Raw genomic sequence first — 19,718 nt, 5'->3', positions numbered from 1 at the left:
CACAAGAATAAGAAAGGCATTCCTTCTATTGGCATTAATTCAGGGCCTTCTATGGCGTTAAAATCATTTTGTCATGACTAAGATAGGGACTAAAACTGCTCTATTCACAGCCTATAGAGGCAAAGCAACAATGTGGAAACTTGCAACTACTTATCCTTATTGAAATAACTTTGGTTGACAATGAAAACATACAAGAGGGGAGAGAGGTGAATCACCCAAGAGAGCACACACACAAAAGCAATGGAGACTTGAGCGCATAGAGAGATAGAGCTAAAATCTTCATCTTTTTCTTTCTTCTTCTTCCACACAAAAGAACTTAGTCTACAACATGATAAAAGACTAATATGAGAGTACCACAATATATGTACACACGATCACTAAGTGTGAATCCGCTAGGAAAGAAAAGATGGCACAATCAATGTGCCATAACTAAGGATGGACTATGTGGGTGTAGTCCAATTATAGAATCATTGGCGTATCCTCATGCCGGTCACCTAACACACCAATGAATAACATTGTGCCACATCACTAAGGCACATAGTGGATGCAAGTTCATGTAGAGTTCAACATCTCAACACTACCCCTCGAGCTCAGCATGAGCTCATGAACTCCAAGCATAGTCCTGGAGCATTGAAGCTTCTCAGCTCCCAAGGCCTTGGTTAAAATGTTGATTGCTTGATCATTTGTGCTAACATAAACCAAGTCAATATCACTTGCTAGAACCCACTCCCAAATGAAATGGTAATGGACATCTATGTGTTTGATCCACACATGATACACTAGGTTCCTAACCAATTGAATGCTACTAAGGTTATCACAGTAGATGATAACCTTCTTATCCACTTACATCCTCAAATCACCAAATTGCTTGTATAACCAAGCTACCTCACGTATTGCAATTTCAGCACCTCTATACTCTGCCTCTATACTAGATATGGCAACAGTTGGCCATTTCTTGCTACTCCAAGTAACAACAACACTTTTAAAGGAAAACATAAAACAACTAGTAGATCTCTTGTCTGAAATACTACGAGCCCAATCTACATCTATGTAACCATGCAACTCCAATGGGATACACCTGCATCGTAGAATAAGGCATAGTCCAATGTGGACTACATAGTGCAATGTGTGTCGTGTTGCATCCAAATGTGGCTTTTGTGGAGGCTACATAAACTAACTCTCCAAACCAACTATGTAGTTTAGGTCTGGCGGCCTAGTGATCTTGTCAAATAGATAAGGCTTCCCATAATCTTCTGATACATAGTGACATCCTCAATCAAGTCATCCTCATGTGCACTAAGCTTAGCATTAACATCCAAAGATATAGAAATAGGCTTGCAATTAGCCATACCATACTTCTTCAATATATCCAATGCATATTGTCTCTGTGACAACCATATACCCTCTAGAGTCCTGATTATCTCTATGCTGAGAAAATAGCGCAACTCTTCTAAATCCTTCATCTCAAATTTAGCCTTGAGAAGACCCCTTACATTATCAATCTCTATCTCAGTATCACCCACAATGATCAAATCATCCACATATATAGTAATGACGACAATACATGCATTATTCTCGCCACATACATAGAGTGAGTGGTCAATCTATGCCCTATAAATCCAATGTTGAAAAGGTATTCTGCAATCTTGACATGTCATGCCCTAGGTGCTTACTTTAGCCCATACAAGGCCTTACAAAGCCTGCATAAATAATCTAGATGATTCTCATTCACATAACCAGGTGGCTGCTCCACACAAACTTCCTCTTACAACTCCCTCTACAAGAAGGCATTCTTAACATCCATTTGATGCATGATCCAACCTTCAGATGACTGAAATTAAAAATGGAAAAAATCCACATTGAGTGGACCACAAGAGTCTCCTAGTCATGGTTTTGTTGATGGACCTTGGAGTGGCAAATTGAGGTCACATGTTACACCACCCAATACATCACATGTGTTAAGAAAAGGTAAAGAGAAAGTTGGGGACTCACCTATTGTGATAGATGTATCGTTAGGTTTCACTCATATTAATGCCGATTCAGATGGCTTTGAGTAAAGCTTGGATGAGGAGTTTAGGATTCCATCTATTAAAACACATGGTGCGCGGAAGGCACAAGAGGATGCTAAGGCACTTGGTAGTGATCCAGGTCCATGTAGGTCAAGTATAATGAGAAAGCCAATCTAGTGATTGACATATGATAACTATGTAGATCATCACTATGCATACATGGCTAAGGTTGTGCAAAATGTGGAACCCCCTTGTTTTGAGGATATAATGGGTAATAAGTATTGGGATCATGCTATGGTCTAGGATGAAGAAATAGCAATACTTATGGATAATGACACATGGGAGTTAGTGCCTTTACTTGAAGGCAAGAAAGTTATTGGCTGCAAATGGGTTTACAAGGTCAATAATAAGTTAGATAGATCTATCGAGCGGTATAAGGCACAACTAGTTGCCAAAGGGTATGTGCAAACTCATGGTATTGATTATGAGGAGACCTTTACTCTAGTGGCTAAAATGGCCATCATAAGGGATTTTCATAGAAGTGGCTTCTTAAAAGAAAGTACCACAATGTATGTACACATGGTCACTAAGTGTGAATCTGCTAGTAAATAAGAGATGGCACAATAAATGTGCCATAACTAAGGATGGATTACATGGGTGTAGTCCAACCGTAGAATCATTGGCATATCCTCATGTCGGTCACCTAACACACTAGTGAATAATACAATGCCATATCACCAAGGCACCTAGTGGATGCCAGCTCATGTAGAGCTCGACATCTCAACAAACAACATCAATATCAATGGTAGTGAATGGATATATGTCTGGGGATAACCTCAATAGAATTGTCTAGATCTTTGTTTGCTCATGTCCTAAAGTAAAAGTAGTCCTTTGTTGTGACTATTTGTCTATGAATCATTATTTTATCTATTGTGTATTTTAATTTTCGTATTTGAACACTTGTTAATTGTTATAAGATATTGGAGGTACTTTATGTCATATATATTATTTTCTTATTTTTTAGAAATAAAGAACAATGTACCAAACGAGTATTTTTCATAAATTGGATAAGCATACTAATGACATCAAGAACAATGTACCAAACAAGTATTTATCAACAATTGGATAAGCATGCCAACAACATCAAGCATGGAACTAACTTTTGCTAGTTGACTAACAACTCCTCAACGGATATAGTTTTATGAGTAATTACTTCTAAAAGTTGTTTTCTTTTTAAGTAGACCATATGGTAAAATCTACTTGTTTCCTTTGGCATTATACCTAGTTGACTATACATAGTCAATCATACATGAGATGTAGAACCCTACGGAAGCTTGAAGCTATTTGAGTGCTTAAAAAATACAATTGTTGAATATAAAGGCTTAAGTAGAAATACTTTGAGTTTAGACAGAGTTTGGGGCTAGCACATCGACATTAGCCATGAAGGGATAGTTAGCATTTATAATAGTTATGTTATTATTACACTTAGCTAAAGAGCCTACATCCTTTGTAGAAGCATTTAAGGATGAGAACTAGTACAAGGCTATGGATGATGAATATGAGACTTTGCTGAAAAATAGAACATGGGATTTGGTTGGGTTGCTTGAGGGCAAAATACCTATTGGATGCAAGTCGGTTTATAAAGTAAAATGTTAAGTCCGATTGCTCACTTGAGAGGTACAAAGCCAGATTAATAGTGAAAGGATATGCCCAATAGTATGGACTAGATTATGAGGAGGCCTTTAGTTCGGTTGCTAATATGGCAACTGTAATGTACGAACTATTATTGCATTGGTTGCATCCAAACACTGAAATCTTTATCAAATGGACGTGAAAAATGCTTTCTTAAATGAAGATTTGATAAAAGAGGTTTATATGGATCATCCAAAGGGCTATGTGCATCCTGACTATCTGTTGTATGTATGCAAATTGAAGAAAGCATCGTATGGCTTAAAGCAAGCCCCACAAGCATGAAATGCTAGGATTACTTCCCACTTGCAATCACTTAGATTTCAGCTAGGTAAAGCTTATCACGGCCTATTTACTCGGAAAACACAGACAGGATATGTGATTTTGGTGATCTATGTAGATGATTTGGTGATCACATGTGATGACGTGCAAGGCATTGATGACATGAAAGCTATGTTGCAGAAAGAATTTCATATTACAAACTTGGGAGAGCTAAATTTTTTCTTAGGACTTGAAGTTATGCACACACCTCATAGGATATGGATGATACAGAAACAATATGCACAAAATATGTTGAAGTATGCCTTATGGTAAGCTTTTTTCTTATCACTTGTTGAAAATCCATCCACAATACTTATCAACCATGATTCAAATGAATGTTATGCTCTCATCATGCAATGGGGCCAAGTGCTCACTTTGCACACTTGCATTGTACATCACCTTATTGAATTGGTGAACTTAGTGTTTAGGAACTTAGGAGTCTATCCATCTTCGTGGGGTTACACACCTAACATTGCCAAACCAAATTTATCCTAATTATCAACAGCATCAATGTTACCAACCAGATTCACCCAAATTGTCAACTACATCAATTAGAGAGTTACTCGTTGAATGTAAAAAATCCACTAAAGAACCATAAAAGACAATACAATATTAATCAAGTGCAACTTTAATCCATCTTATTAATCCACACATGATATGCATATCATTTCATCCTTCAAACTAATGAATGTGTTTCATATAGGACTAGTTAGGGTCAACACATGTCATCCCTCCTTCCTATCACTCCATGCCACTATTGTCTAGCAATTTGAAGTTTTCCTCTATCTTGAATGTCACACCTTGACATGGCATTCCTCCCTCCCTCCCTTGTCAAGTTGTAATCAATTGTGGCCAATTAGTTGCTTGTTGATCAAGGTCAACATATGATATGCTTGACTTGTTTTCAATTTCAATATGCATGACTACGTGGAATCAAGCAAACTACTTGTCCTTGTATATATCAAAGCTTTTAGCTACTTGTGTACTAAGGTCATGCCATATTTTCTACAAGTTTACCTTTTTTGTACCTTGGTATATGTGTGAATTATTAATCAAGGCCAATTGTGATATGAAAGCCCTTCATGGCTTGATGGCTATGCATCTCCATCCAATCAATCCTCCTTTGCTATGCAAACCCCTCCAATTAGTCCACTATCTACAGGTGATACTTTTCTAAGAAGTATAATTATGGGAAGGCCATTGTTCTAATCGCATCATGATGTCAATACAAACCCTACATCAAGACACAACACGACTCCTTCCTACTCCATAAATTATTTACATGAAGCCTTACCAACTCGCTAGATGTAGTAGTAGATTACTCATATTGATTGCCAATTAACCATACTAGGTAGAGCTAGAGCATGGTATGCATTTGACCATCTTTTTTCAATTACAACATGATACTCTAAAGTGCAAACATGCCTCTTGAGCAATACTTTAAAGCCTTGCTCTTTATGTATGATTTGAGTGGCCCTGAGGTATGAAGAAACACGATGATCTAGAGGACAAGGTGCACCAAGCGCTATTCATATCATTTTAGCTTCAAACTCAACTACAGAACTTACTATCAATGTACCATTTTCTAGGGGTAGTCATTCCCAAAAAAGGGGACAATTTAAAAATCATTAAAAGAGGTAGTTCAAATTGCATGGCCACATAATCAAGGATGAAAAAGGGAGCATGGACAACACGACACTATCGTTGGCCTAGTTCAGGGAAATGTTGCAAGCAAATATCAAGTCAAGGAATCTTAAGGTAGTTGGACTCTTGGGCCAAGGATCAATGCAAAACTTACAGCATCGTTGAATTCCATCTTCCCTCCCTTGCATTGCCCCTGTAAAACTTATTTGCCAACCACATTACTCCTAAATTCATCACCAACATACCTACTTTTGCACTTTTAGTCATCGATGCCTTGAGCACCTCCTACCAAATAAACCACACATGATCAAGCATTACAAAGACATATACATCAAGTGCCAAGTAGAAGTTAGACTTTATGACATGTTCAAAAAACCATGCTATATGTTTCAAATTAACAAGATATTAGTTCCTACACCCCAAATTCAATGGAAGACCAAATGAAAGCAACTAAGAGAGAAGGGAAATGAAGTAGAGCTCTACAAGTGTAAACAATAAACTACTGTAGACCTATGTGGTTTTTAAAATTCCCCATCCGTACATTTAGGCACAAGTTAGACTCTATTACAAAGACATATACATCAAGTGCTAAGTACAAGTTAGACTCTATGACATATTCAAAAAACCATGCTATATGTTTCAAATAAACAAGATATTAGTTCCTACATCCCAAATTCAATGGAAGGCCAAATGAAAGCAACTAGGAGAGAAGGGAAATGAAGTAGAGTTCTACAAGTGTAAACAATAAACTACTCTAGACCTATGTGGTTTTTAAAATTCCCCATCCGTACATTTAGGCACACCCAAATCAGATTGTAATGGAGATTGTGCTTGTGCACACAGAACTATGCAACTGCACAACGAAAATCACCTTTAAGATCATGATGCTACAAATCTTGCTATATTACATTGTTGATAAGTCACGGTGAAAACACATAGAGCTACATTGTTGTTGATAAGTCACTTCGAACATACATAGAAGGATTAATTCTTCGCAGTAATAGCTTGTTGCAATGGACATTCCTTATGCAATGCGATGCCCTGCAAATGCATTGTGCACTCAGTTCTTGTGAGCCCAAATGATGCCTATTACCAGGCCTAAGCAACGACAGCCAAGACATTTTGAGAACCTCTTCTCTCTGTATTGATTGCTGAACAGGATGCATTCAGATGATCTCCAATAATTGCTATGACTCAAAGCCCGCACATATGAAAAACTGAGATCATGTGTTGGGTCACCATGGTACTTGACCTGCTTATGTGTCATGGAATATTCTACAACATCGGATTTAATTGGACTCTCCCAAAAGTGATTTCCAAGTCATCTACTCTCGAATAACTGCACTCGTTCGCCAATTGGTCATGTGTGCCTATTGAGCTTTTTGGTTCACAATGGTAGGTTTAGGAAACCATAGTGATGCATTAGCGCAGTAGGTCATGCACTATCATTCAGCTTAAATGGGAGACAACACGGTGCCACAACACAATCTTACTGCCAGCAGCTAAATATGGAAATTAACATGTTTACCATGATAGTCTTTGGAAGCAATGGAAGAGGAGAGAAGCTGTTTGCAACAAAGAGCATTAACAGGCACACAAAAATACAAGTTCTTTAAGTGGTTAACACTATTTCTATTCACTGGCACTTTTGAACAGCCTCTAGTTATACAATCATAATATAGAACCTATATAAACATGAGTATTTCAAATGGGAAAATCAAACCAATCATCTTACACAAATGTGTTGCTTCGTATGATTTGGGATGAATCTTGTGTTAATGATTCTCGATACACATTGCACTCAATGTACGAATATGTTGGGACAGAGACAACTTACAGTGTAGTCCCAATGATAATGAAGTTACAAGATGCCAGAATACAGAGACAGTTTGCTGCTGCTTGTCAATTCGCTTCTAATTGTGTTACTAATCCAACTTTCCCTTCCCTTTGTCTTCCAATTTTCCCTTCCCTTTATCTTTTAAAGCATCTTCGTTTTGCATTGATGTCATCCCAAATCCTGACCAAAAAGCAAACGAGCCCTTCCGTTGAGGCTGTGTTGAGCAGAATTGTCTTGCAGCTGTTCCCACAATGGCCATGGCTGCTGCACTAGGAAGTTTCTTTGCAGAGTGTGCATTTATGTGTTCCAAAATCTGCCCCTTCTTATTCAGTTGAGAAAATGCATTCTTCTCAGTTCTGGTACCTGTCCCCATATCGGCCAGTCCACAAACATTGCCACCTTCAGACTTGTTCGTGCCAAGGTGAAAACATTTCATGGACTCTGTTCCAACTCCATCGGACTGTATACTCTCATGCCCTTGAGCACCTTTGTTAATATGAATAGTAGGATGCCATCTTTGAAGCCAAACATTGGCCCTGCAAGTTGATATATCACGTTGAGCAGTGGCAGCCTTATTTGCTTTTGAGTTAAGATTTTCTGAACTAGTAACTTCCTCAAAAACCCCACGAGACCTCTTTCCTAGAGAGAGAAGGGCTTGATTCTGTGAATCATTGACTCTATTGCCAGCTTCAGAAAAATGGGCTAGATTTTTTGATTGAGAAACCCCATGCATTGTGTGTAGATTTTCTAATTCTTGATGTTTTACAGCCACGTTGTTTGAGTAATCATGACCTTCATGATATACAACTCCTCCCAATCTTGATGGTTTATTCCGCAAATCCCCTTGAAAATATATTTCCTTCCTTCTATCTCCATGTTCAGATTGCACACTTGCTTTAGAATGAGGTTCTATAGGAGATATCTGAGCTCTCTTAAGAGCTGTGTGATCCAAAACAGGAATCTTCAAATCACAAGTCGATCGGAGTGGGAAGCCTGAAAATGTCCCTTGGTTCTGCAAGCAAATGGAACACTGTTTAGCATCCCTGCAACAAACTGGCACTAGTGCTAGCTGAGCTCATGGCGTTTCAAAACATTAATAATGGCTTCAAGAAAAAGTTGAAACGCTAGAAATGGTTTAAAACCAGGCCAATAGGAATATGTGAAGGAGTCAATCTCATGCTCTAAAACACACCTGAAAATCTCCAATTGTTGAAGCCCCACTATTACCTGCATGAGCAAACAGCTTGTGAGTATCACACAGTCAATACATTCATTGTGTACCTAGTATGTTCATTATCAGGTACTTTACACGAAAGTTCCACCAAAAATTATCTTCTACTACTACACATCTGGAAGCTCACAACTTTAAGGCCCTTTATTTACTCTGCAGATGTCCAAAACCATTAGAATACATATATGACACCAATTTGTTCTACCTTCAGATAAATCTTAGAACTTTGCCCATGGAGAAATCTGAACATGCAAATGCATAATGATCTTACAATATCCATATGATCCGCAAAGCTGAAAATCTTATGCTATTAAAGAAAAAAGTATGTTCTGCTAGAACTTTATCCTCATTAAATCATGTGAATTGAAGCCTTGGATGCTTGGTTTTTGAGTTTCTAATTTCTTCAATGCTTTGCATGATATATCCACACCCCCTAAGGTTCTGCTTGCCTAACTCGGGTTGTGAATCTACTGATTCTAGCAGTTATTGGGTGGCCAATAAATAGCTTGCTGGCAGGCTGAAACATATTTGGTTGAATCAAAGGATTTGCAAGCAACTAACCTTAAAACACTGAAATTCAGCAACAGAAAAGCACTTGCATCTCTTTTCCCATCCCAATCTCTCTAGTCTGCCCGACATCACCAATTGTTGTCGTGGCCATCTAAAGGATGCCATACCTCCTGAAATAACCCTGCTGCTGATCATTGTGTGGAGGTCATCTGCACTACTGGCATCACCTTCCACAGTTGTGTTTTCATCAGATCAAGCTGCCCAGCATGCTGTCATTCACTACTACTACTCACCATGAGTCATAGAGGCTGCATTTCACAGTTTTTGTTGGCCTAGCTGTGAAGTGGTTGGGCAATAGATGAGAGAGAGAGAGAGGGGGTGTGTATGTGTGAGATGTTGAGAGTTTGGCAATCACACCCGTTTGTATGCCTCTTTGTATGGAGCTGTAAGGCAAGAGACATGTAACCAGTGTTGAACCCCATAGGCACAATGAGGGAGAATGCTACTATCCAGCTACTATAAAGCATTGTACTTGACTATCACTTTCATAAAGTTGAATGCAATATATCATGATACATTCTACTTTTAGTTAGCGTCATTGTCATTATCAATCTCTTACACAAGATTGTGTTTACGAGTCTAAGCCTCCATCTTGGAACCTAATTCACTTGTGTAAGACTCAGTCTCTAAGTCTATGTCATCATAAGTCTTGTCTCCATCTTCCACCCGCCATAGCTACCACGCTCTAGATCCGTGTTTCTAACATGGTATCAAAGCTCAATCAAGCATGGCTCAACCCTCCTCTCAACTTTGTTCAACCTCAGGTCAGCTCAGTTTGAATGCATGTCTTCATTCTCTCACTTGAATCTTACACTCACTGTTTTACAGCCATAGCCAGATTGGACCTACATCACTTTGAGCTTTCATTACTCTCTCTACAAGCCATATCTTATCACGCTTTCTTCTGGAATTCTCTCCCTTGACTCCCTGCGCAACTCTCTGTCACATCATAGCACGACATTGCTGCTCCCTCTGCCTGGCATTGCTGAAATTCGTCGTCATTGTCGTGTCTGCGCCTATCACTGTTCATACTGTTGATTCTCCTCCTACAAGCCACGGTTCATTCTGCAGCTATGGGGCATTTGAAGCCCATCACATAAGCATTCTCCTAATAAATTTTGAGGCCAAATAGTCCACTATGGGAGTTGCTACAACAGAAAAACCAGTCCTGTCCTAAAAGCCTAAACAGAGACTCCATAGCCATTTTTCTTCAAGCTTCAATCCACTTCATTTTCTCACTGTTCTCAGCTCAAGTAACCCTCTGTTACTCAAATCTGATCAATACCAAGCAAGTTAACCCTCAAGAAAAAGATTTGAAGCAGTCCACCTGCAGATCAAGCATCATCAAGCTTGACATCAAGTTTTTCATAGCTAGTATCTTTTGAAACTAATCTAGTGATTCTTGGCACTTGTGTTTTTTGGAACATTCAAGATCATTTGGTTTACTAGTTATTCTCAATCATTTGAAGCTGATTTCCTATCATAGAATGCCAAGCATGAAGGTTTTTGAGTGGTTGCCGCTCATGAAGAGTAACATTACTCATGCTGCTCATCTATACTACATGGAAGAATCTTTTGTTCCACTTGCACGGATGGATGGATTTACTTGTTCTAAAGTGCAATCAATGATCTTATTTAAAGACTTTGAAGACATTCTAGTCATCATATAAGTACCTTTGCTTGAGGGGGACATGAAAACTAATGCAAGCAAAGTCAAAGAAGAAAAAGATCAAAAAGACCATGAAGAAGAGGACCAAAAGATCAAAGCAAGCAAAGCGATGGAGAAGAAGAAGAAGAAGATCAACCATGAAAACCAAAAGAGTAAAGTGGACTACATCAATGTGAAGAAGGACAAGAAGATTTCTTATGCTCATAATGACATATCTAAAGATGAAAAAAAGCACAAGGACCTATTGGTCCTTGACCCAAAATTTTGCTAAGCCTTTCTTTAGTAATGCTCCTTTCATAAACCATGAAAAACTCCTCATGTAACCTATGCATAACAACATCTACACACTTAATGAAGCCCCTGTTACAACCTCTGCATGTCCATCATGTGTTTGGTACCCACATTTAGCCTTTTCTGCAACAGCCTCTAGATGATTATCATGTTAATGGCATACCCACACTTAGCAAGGTTATACGCATGACAGCCTTTGTAAACTTAGTGCCTTTTCACGGTTGTGATTGAGGAGGGGTATTGAGAGTTTGGCAATCACACCTGTTTGTATGCCTCTTTGTATGGAGCTGTAAGGCAAGAGACATGTAAACAATCTTAAATCCCATAGGCACAATGAGGTAGAATGCTACTATCCAACTACTATAAAGCATTATACTTGACTATCACTTTCATAAAGTTGAATGCAATATATCATGATACTTTCTCCTTTCAGTTATTGTCATTGTCATTATCAATCTCTTACACAAGATTGTGTTTATGAGTCCAAGCTTCCATCTTGGAATCTAATTCACTTGTGTAACAGTCAGTCTCTAAGTCTATGTCATCATGAGTCTCGTCTTCATCTTCCACCTGCCATAGCTGCTACGCTCTAGATCCATGTTTCTAACATGAGATAATTGAAGCACAATCATAATCACAAATGAAAGCCAATGTCCTAATGGATAAATGAAAGTAGAATGCTCCAAATACAATTGTGAATAAGGCTACACTTAATATGCTAGGGACCAGGGTTGCACAAAGTGTCCTTTTATAGACAAAATCAGCTTAACCATCATAAGAAACCCTAACCCTAGTGACACTAGAGTCCAGGGTGACTAGGCGTAACAACTGTCTTAAGTGACAATTTAAATACACTAATGAGCCTAAAACATGGAATAAAGGGCATAAACATGAATCCAATGAGGTGGCCTACAAACTCCTCTCCATGATATGCTAGAAAATCTAGGAAAGATGATAAAATCCCAAACTCACCCATATATAGGATGCACAAACTCATCCAAGTGGATACAATAATCTATAACAGTACAAAGTGGCAATGGATATAGTAATCCAAGTGGATACAGCAATCTATGACAGTACAAAGAGGCAACGGATATAGTAATCCAAGTGCCTTTTGCTGGTCATACTTAACCTTTTGAGATACTATGCATGTTTGCACAAAGGCCTCAACATCTCACCTCAAAGCTAGCTCATACAAGAAAGACTCCACTACTTCAGACATTGCATCAATACCTAAATACCCTACATACAATGGGGCATAGCTTCCAATTATCGTTTTTTTACCTCAAAGATTTACAACAATCTCAAAGAGCATAATGCTTTTGGTACTGATATTAATCAACTAATCGTAACTCTTGCTAAAGTCTTCATCTTGCACATTTTGTGTCTACACCCCAACCAATTCCTTGTGATAAGCAATGCGCGCCATTGAAACCTGTGGTTTCTAGACAAAACATTAGCCACAAGATTCTTCTTTCCATCCACATGAACAATCAAAAAATTGAACATGGACAAGGCATTGGCTCATCTCATATGCTTCTCAGAAAACTTTGAGTGAGAAAATATCTTGAAGTCCAATGATCAATCTAAACTACAAAATCAACATTATCAACATTATGCAAATCGCTTTCAAAAAAAAAGAAAAAAAGAGCTTGAATGACAGCCAAGAGCTCTTTCTTATAGGGTTGCACGTTCTTCACACCACTCTACAAACTCTACTCTCACAAGCCAACGCATGGACATCTTACATGAGGATTGCACCAATGTTGTTGCCGCATGCATTACACTAGGCATCAAAATCTTTCCAAGATTCCCTTCTTCTATAGAGCATGAAGACTCGAGAGGCAAAGCAAACTTTGAAAAATGGTAGATGAACCTCTTGTTATAGGAATGTTAAGAAAACACAAAATACATGAACAAATCTAAAACACAATACATACAAAACACAAAAATACAAACATAAACAGAGAATAAAGAACTCCAAAGTGAATGAATCAAAAATGCAAATGAAGGAAAGAGATGCTCGAAGGCAGAGCTCTCTAACAACCAATGGCTCTCATATGAGCGGGCTAAGAGAGTAGTGAGAATGTGACGTCCACTAGAGACGGATCCGGAGTGTTGTAACTACCAATCGGAAATGAAAGAGTGCTGAATGTGGAATGGCAGCACGCTGGTAACCAAAACACAGCCATCGCAAGGCTGAAATTTAGCAAAAGCAATAGTGTACCACCTATTGGAGGTTGGAAACCGATCATCGAGGCTGATAACAGCAGGGCAGCAGCTGTAGGGATGTGTATTGAAGCAAGGCAGTAAGCTGAGAATTGTCGCCTCAATGCTAACATGGCAATCCATGCAGGCCTAATACAAAACACAGCTGTCTAGCACTTCCTAGCAAGCTGGAAACGGAGTGCCAACAGCATAGAGAGGTTGTGGACTAGTGTAACTTGCAAAACAAATAGAAATGGAATAGGCTAAACGGTGAGCAGCTTGACTATTTATAGATGCAAAAGGATCCTCCCAAATTAGAGTTTTGCCTATGGGACGAAAACTCTCTAGAAAAGCTTTTTTTTTTTAATGAAAGTTTGGTAACATTTGAGTTTTTGGGCTGTTTAAAAGAGCTAATTAGTTTTGTAATGCATTTTTAGCTCAACATCCCCTCTCACACCCAAAACTAAAACTAGAAAAGGGACTTTTAAAAAAGCTCAAGCCCATTTTACCCCAAGGCATCCCACCCCAAAAGACCTAGGGCATATAGGGGATCGGTTAGGCAAGGAGATCGAGGTAGACAATCGTTACACGCAGTGAGAGAGACAGAGAGAGTGCGAGAGAGCAGAGTAGAGAGTGAACACGTTTTTAGGTACAATGACGAGTGTACCACTTTAGGTTTTTAGATAGATATATATATGAAAGTACAATGTGCTAAGGGTGTGTTCACACCTGTGCACATATAAAAGGCACGATAGCCCTTTATTCCCAACAACCTCCCACCTAAAGGCAATGTGCCTTAAGAGGAGAAAAGAATCAGCTAAGTCTAAGTATGTACAAAGGTGAAATAAATATATCTATCCAACTCCCATCATCTGTCGGCAATGAGCGAATTGCTTTGCTGGAAGACTTTTCGTGAGAAGGTCTACAAGGTTATTATCTGTATGCACTTTGACAAGCTCAATGCTCTTGCTGTCAAGTACATCTCTAATGAAGTGGTACTTCACCTATATGTGCTTTGTCTTTGCATGAAAGACAGGATTCCGTGCTAGCACTGAGATGCCAAGTTCTCCCACCAAATGTGAAAGCCATAAAGCCTCCTTGCATGCCTCAGTGGCAGCCACATACTCTGCCTCTGTAGTAGACAATGCAACACACTTTTGTAGCCTGGAGATCCAAGAGACTGCTCCTCCTGTGAAAGTAAACACATAACCAGAAGTGGACTTCCTGCGGTCCGCATGACCAGCATAGTCTGCATCCGTAAAGCCAACAACAGATGCCTTCTGCTTTCCAAAGCAGATGCACAACTCCTTTGTGCCTTTGAGGCATCTCATAATACATTTCACTGCATCCCAATGCTTCCTGCCAGGGGTTGCCATGTATCTGCTAACCACTCCCACTGCAAAGGCAATGTCAGGACGTGTAGCAACCATAGCATACATCAAACTGCCAACAGCTGAAGCATATGGTATCTTGGCCATTTCAGCCTTCTCATCATCAGATGTAGGGCTGTCCTCTGCATTGATTTTCACATATGGAGGCAATGGAACCCCAATTGTTTTCCCCCCCTCCATATTGAAACCCTGCAAAACTTTGGAGATATACTCCTGCTAAGATAGATAGAGTAAGCCTTTCGATCTATCTCTGAGTATTCTCATGCTAAGAATGTGATTTGCATCACCCAGATCCTTCATGTCAAAGCTGCCATGAAGACTGTGCTTCAATGAATCCAAGACATGAGTATCCCTGCCATCAATCAGCATGTCATCAACATACAAAACCAAGATAATCAAGCTGTCGTCTGCTGCCTTCTTGGAGTACAAGCAGTGATCCACTTGACTTCTATGAAAGCCTTGGGACTGCATGAATGTATTAAACTTATGATACCATTCTCTTGGTGCTTGTTTCAGCCCATACAAACTCCTTTCGAGTTTACATACCATTTTTTATTTCCCTTGTTCAACAAACCCTTCAGGCTGCTGCATATATATGTCTTCATCCAGATCACCATATAAAAACACAGTCTTTACATCCATTTGCATGAGTTCCATATCTTCAACTGCAACCAAGCCCAAAATGGTTCTCAATGTAGTCATCTTGACTACAGGAGAGAAAATCTCATCAAAGTCAATTCCATGCTCCTCCTTATACCCTTTTGCAACCAATCTTGCTTTTACTTTGGTGAGGAATCAGAAATGACCTTTATCTTATAAACCCATTTGCATGGAAGGGTTTTCTGCCCTTTAGGCAACTGCACCAAGTCCCAAGTGTCATTTTTTTCAAGAGATTCCATCTCTGACAACATGGCTTTATACCATTTCTTGTTGTCATGTCTGTCCATTGCTTCCTTAAAGCAAGACAGTTCACCACTTCAAAGAAAGAGACTTTTTGTGAGACGTTTTTGCATGTTTGCCATAAATGCAATGATCACAACGCTCAAAATCAGCATAATGAAGACGAGGTAAGTAACCCAAACGAGAAAGCACTTTCATTCATGTTCGACTCATGTGTCCCAACCGGCCATGCCACAAAGAAACGCTTGGCTGCTTGGTCACGGCAACAACATGGTCACGCACACTAGATACATAAAATGGATACAAAGTATCACTCTTGCAACCTCTGGCAATAACCCTAGATCCCTTACAGATTTTCTATTTTCCATCACCAAAGGTGGTATGAAAACCATCATCATCTAGATGCCTTGTACTAATCAAACTCTTCTTGAGCTGAGATACATGCCGTACATGCTGAAGTGTAAAGACAAAGCCATGCTAAAACTGTAACTGCACACTGCCAATACTTGCAATCTCACATGCATAGTTGTCCCCAAGATGGACAACACCATGTCGACCCCCTGTATAGGCGGAAAACCACTCACGATGAGGGGTGACATGAAAGGAAGCACCTGAATCAAGAATCCATGTATGCATGTCATCATTTGTATCTACAAGTAAAGCATGTGCACCAAAATGTGAAAAGACAGAGTACATCACTCCCACTATCATTGTCATGAGCGACTACATTCACCTCTTCAATTTTTTCACTACTCTTCTTAGGCTAACTGTCCTCCTTCTCTTCCTTGCAATCATCTATCTTCTTGCCTTTTCCTTTCTCTTTCTTACATTTGTAGCAGTCACGTCTAAAGTGACCCTTCTTTCCACAATGATGACATTCAACATCTTTGCCACGTGATTTACTGCGTCCCTTGCCATTATAATTGCCCTTTTCCTGTGATCTGCCCCTAGTATGCAAAGCACTGGAAGACTTACTGGATGCATTGTTCTACCGATTCATCTCTTCCACAAGTAGAGCACTCTCTACATCAGCATACAAAAGGATTACATTAGAATTGCTCATAGCAGTCCTAAATGTATCCCAACTCTCTAGTAGAGTGCAAAGCAAGAAAGTAGCCTTAAATTCCTCATCAATCATGAACTTCAAGGCAACCAGCTGGCTGAAAATGGAGTTAAACTCACTCAAGTGAGTAGGCATTGCTGTACCTTCTTTCATACGCAAATCCATAAGCCTTTTCAGCCAATACACTTTGCTTGCAACACTCTTCTGAGTATACAATTTTCCAGTCTAGTCCATATAGCATATGCAGAATCCAAACCTTCAATGTTGAACAGCAACGCATCAGAAATTGATAGCTCTATGGTTGAGCGTGCAAGCTCATTTAACTCATCCCAATCATCCTGATCCATGTCCCAGGCTTTGCCCCTTTGGTTTTGATCGGCTTTGCATTCTTCTTTTGTAACAAGATATTGTAGCATTGCTTTTGCCAAACTGCAAAATTGTGTGCCCCTTCAAGCTTCTTTATGTGCATCAGATTACTGCTGTCATTGCTGCCAGCCATGATTTTCAGCCCAAATGTGACCAAAAAACCAGTAAATGCAGACCCAAACTGTCACCCAAGTGACCAAGGTACAAACAAATACCAGTCAGCAATAAATGACCACGTAGAAGTACAGATTTCAGATCTGTAATTAAATTTTCAAAAGCGCCAAACCAAGTGCTACAGCATTATCCAACTGATTACAGCTGTTCCAAGGGCATGTGCATCACATTACATGAGAAATCCCAAAATTTCAGCTGCAATTTCTGTTGTACATGTACCCACGGGCATAAAATTTGACATAAACGGTCAAAAGCCCCAAATCTTGTGCTCAAAAGCATCAAACACACATCTGCATTTCCTCTGCCATGCATAGGACAGTCCAATTTTGCCAAAATAGAACAATTTCAGTAAAACCCCCAAATTCAACCAAGTGTTGATGTCCAAATTGCGCGGAATTCAACCTGCATGTACATAAAATGACCAAATGTTGTACAAATTTTGCCCAAATCGCAAAAGCCCCAAATTGCACGGGGTCCAATGTGCCCCAATGTCGAGAAATTGGGTTAATTTCAGCCCAATTTGTGCATGTACATGAAAAGCCCCAAATGTCGGGGACAATATGTCACAAATTCCTGCAATTTCGGAGACAGATATCACTGTTGCATCTTGTTCACATCAAATCGGACAAATCCCCAAATTTTCCAAGTCTTGCGTGCACTAATTTCAGTGAAATTGAAGGAATTTCACTAAAATGTGAAAAAGCCCCAAAATTCCCGGGCAAATGTGCACCAACTTTGCAATTTCTGAGTCAGATAGTCCAATTCTGTGTTGAGATCCCCAAATTCGAGAAAAGCTCCAAATTTTCGGGCCAATTTTGCACTAATCTGAGATATTGTGCTTGCGCGCGCGAAACACCTTGGTTAGAGGGGGAAATTTCAAAGGATTTTGAAGAGAAAAAAAAGATTGATGACGGGTCCGTTGACCCGTCAGTCATGCACCTTGATGCTGACACCACCTGTTCGCCTGCCACGCACCTGTCGCCCATCACCAGCCACGCACCTGTCGCGCCTGTCACCTGTCACGCAGCTGCCATGCCCGTCACCAGTCACGCAGCCGTCACGCCCGCCACCTGATGAAGCTGTCGCCTAGCTGCCCTGTCGACGCTGGTCTGCAGCGTGGTCTCAGACCTGGTCGCCTGTGCAGACTTTGGGTTTCCAGACTGTCGACTGACAGTGCAGGACACACACGTGCCTGAAATCAGTGGCAACCTGAAGATTTCGCGTGAGCGAAACACTAGAGATGTCCAGCACAATCTCTGAGGAGTGTGAACACCTTAGCCGAAGCTCTGATACCAGTTTGTAGGGAATCGGTTAGGCACCGAGATCGAGGTAGATAGTCGTTACACGCAGTGAGAGAGACAGAGAGAGTGCGAGAGAGCAGAGTAGAGAGTAAACACGTTTTTAGGTACAATGAAAAGTGTACCACTTTAGGTTTTTAGATAGATATATATATATATGAAAGTACAATGTGCTAAGGGTGTGTTCACACCCGTGCACATATAAAAGGCACGATGGCCCTTTATTCCCAACAGGGCATCAGAAAAAGGGTACACATCAACTGCCCAATGGCTTACCAAGACTACAAAGGCGATGGTTATCTTACCAAGGGAGTCCAAGTGATTACCCCAAAGAGGCCAATGCATCAGACAAAGGGTGCTTGTCAACTGCCCAATGACCCACCAGGACTTGCAAAGGCAAATGAACTTTTTTAATGGTACGGTTTTCATCCTACTAAGCAAATGTTCCCCAAGAGGAGAATGAAAGGAATTATTAGATCCAATATATCACAAAACAAACAAGCTATCTCGACCATCCATGGGTGTTGATGACAAAGTAAGAGAGTGAAGAAGTATAGAGGTGTAGTGGTAAGGTGGTAAAAAAACTACAAGTGGAAACAACCCAAGATCCACTCAAGGGTGCTCTGCACAATGAGGTGCAAAGAGTAATGCTACATGATGAGATGGGAAAATTTATTTGCTTGCCCAAGTGCCCTTTTACAAAGATGATGATAATCGTGCAATGTAAAAGGTTCGTACAGCAGAAAAGACAAACCGATATCACAGATAAGTGCCAAAACCTATAGAATACCAAGGAGGGTAGAAACCCCCTCTGAACCATCGATGTCAATGCCAAAGGAGGAAAAGGAGCTTGATGTCAGACCTTGGTCTTTGTATGGTGCCGAGAACCATGATGAATCTCATGATAAAGGTAGACCTAACATCCCTTGGCCAAAATAGTTAAAGAAGAATCAACAATTTGGGATGCGGACCTTCCTTATACTCAATCTCAAGAGAGGGCTCCAATGCTAACCAAGTGGCATAGGCAAGCCCGAATCTCAACCTTGAGAGATGGCTC

General features: G+C 39.9%; 1 protein-coding gene across 1 annotated transcript in view; it reads right to left on the bottom strand.

Annotated features, from left to right (window-relative positions):
* Window positions 1-7,374: 7,374 nt before the first annotated feature.
* Window positions 7,375-19,718, bottom strand: part of LOC148017136 (uncharacterized) — a 37,216-nt gene continuing 24,872 nt past the window's right edge. Inside the window, exons 3-4 of the mRNA XM_087663423.1 lie at window positions 8,693-8,727; window positions 7,375-8,512 (exon numbers count right to left, since the gene is read on the bottom strand). Coding sequence (XP_087519549.1) covers window positions 7,589-8,512; window positions 8,693-8,727 — 959 coding nt within the window. The 3' untranslated portion in view covers window positions 7,375-7,588. The remainder of the gene's footprint in view (window positions 8,513-8,692; window positions 8,728-19,718) is intronic.

Source organism: Lygodium microphyllum, chromosome 22, assembly GCF_053477565.2.
Source record: "Lygodium microphyllum isolate KBCC chromosome 22, Lygodium_microphyllum_v1.1.10, whole genome shotgun sequence".
NCBI lineage: Eukaryota > Viridiplantae > Streptophyta > Polypodiopsida > Schizaeales > Lygodiaceae > Lygodium > Lygodium microphyllum.
Note: the sequence above shows the minus strand (reverse complement) of the source record. Positions and strands in the feature narration are given on the sequence as shown.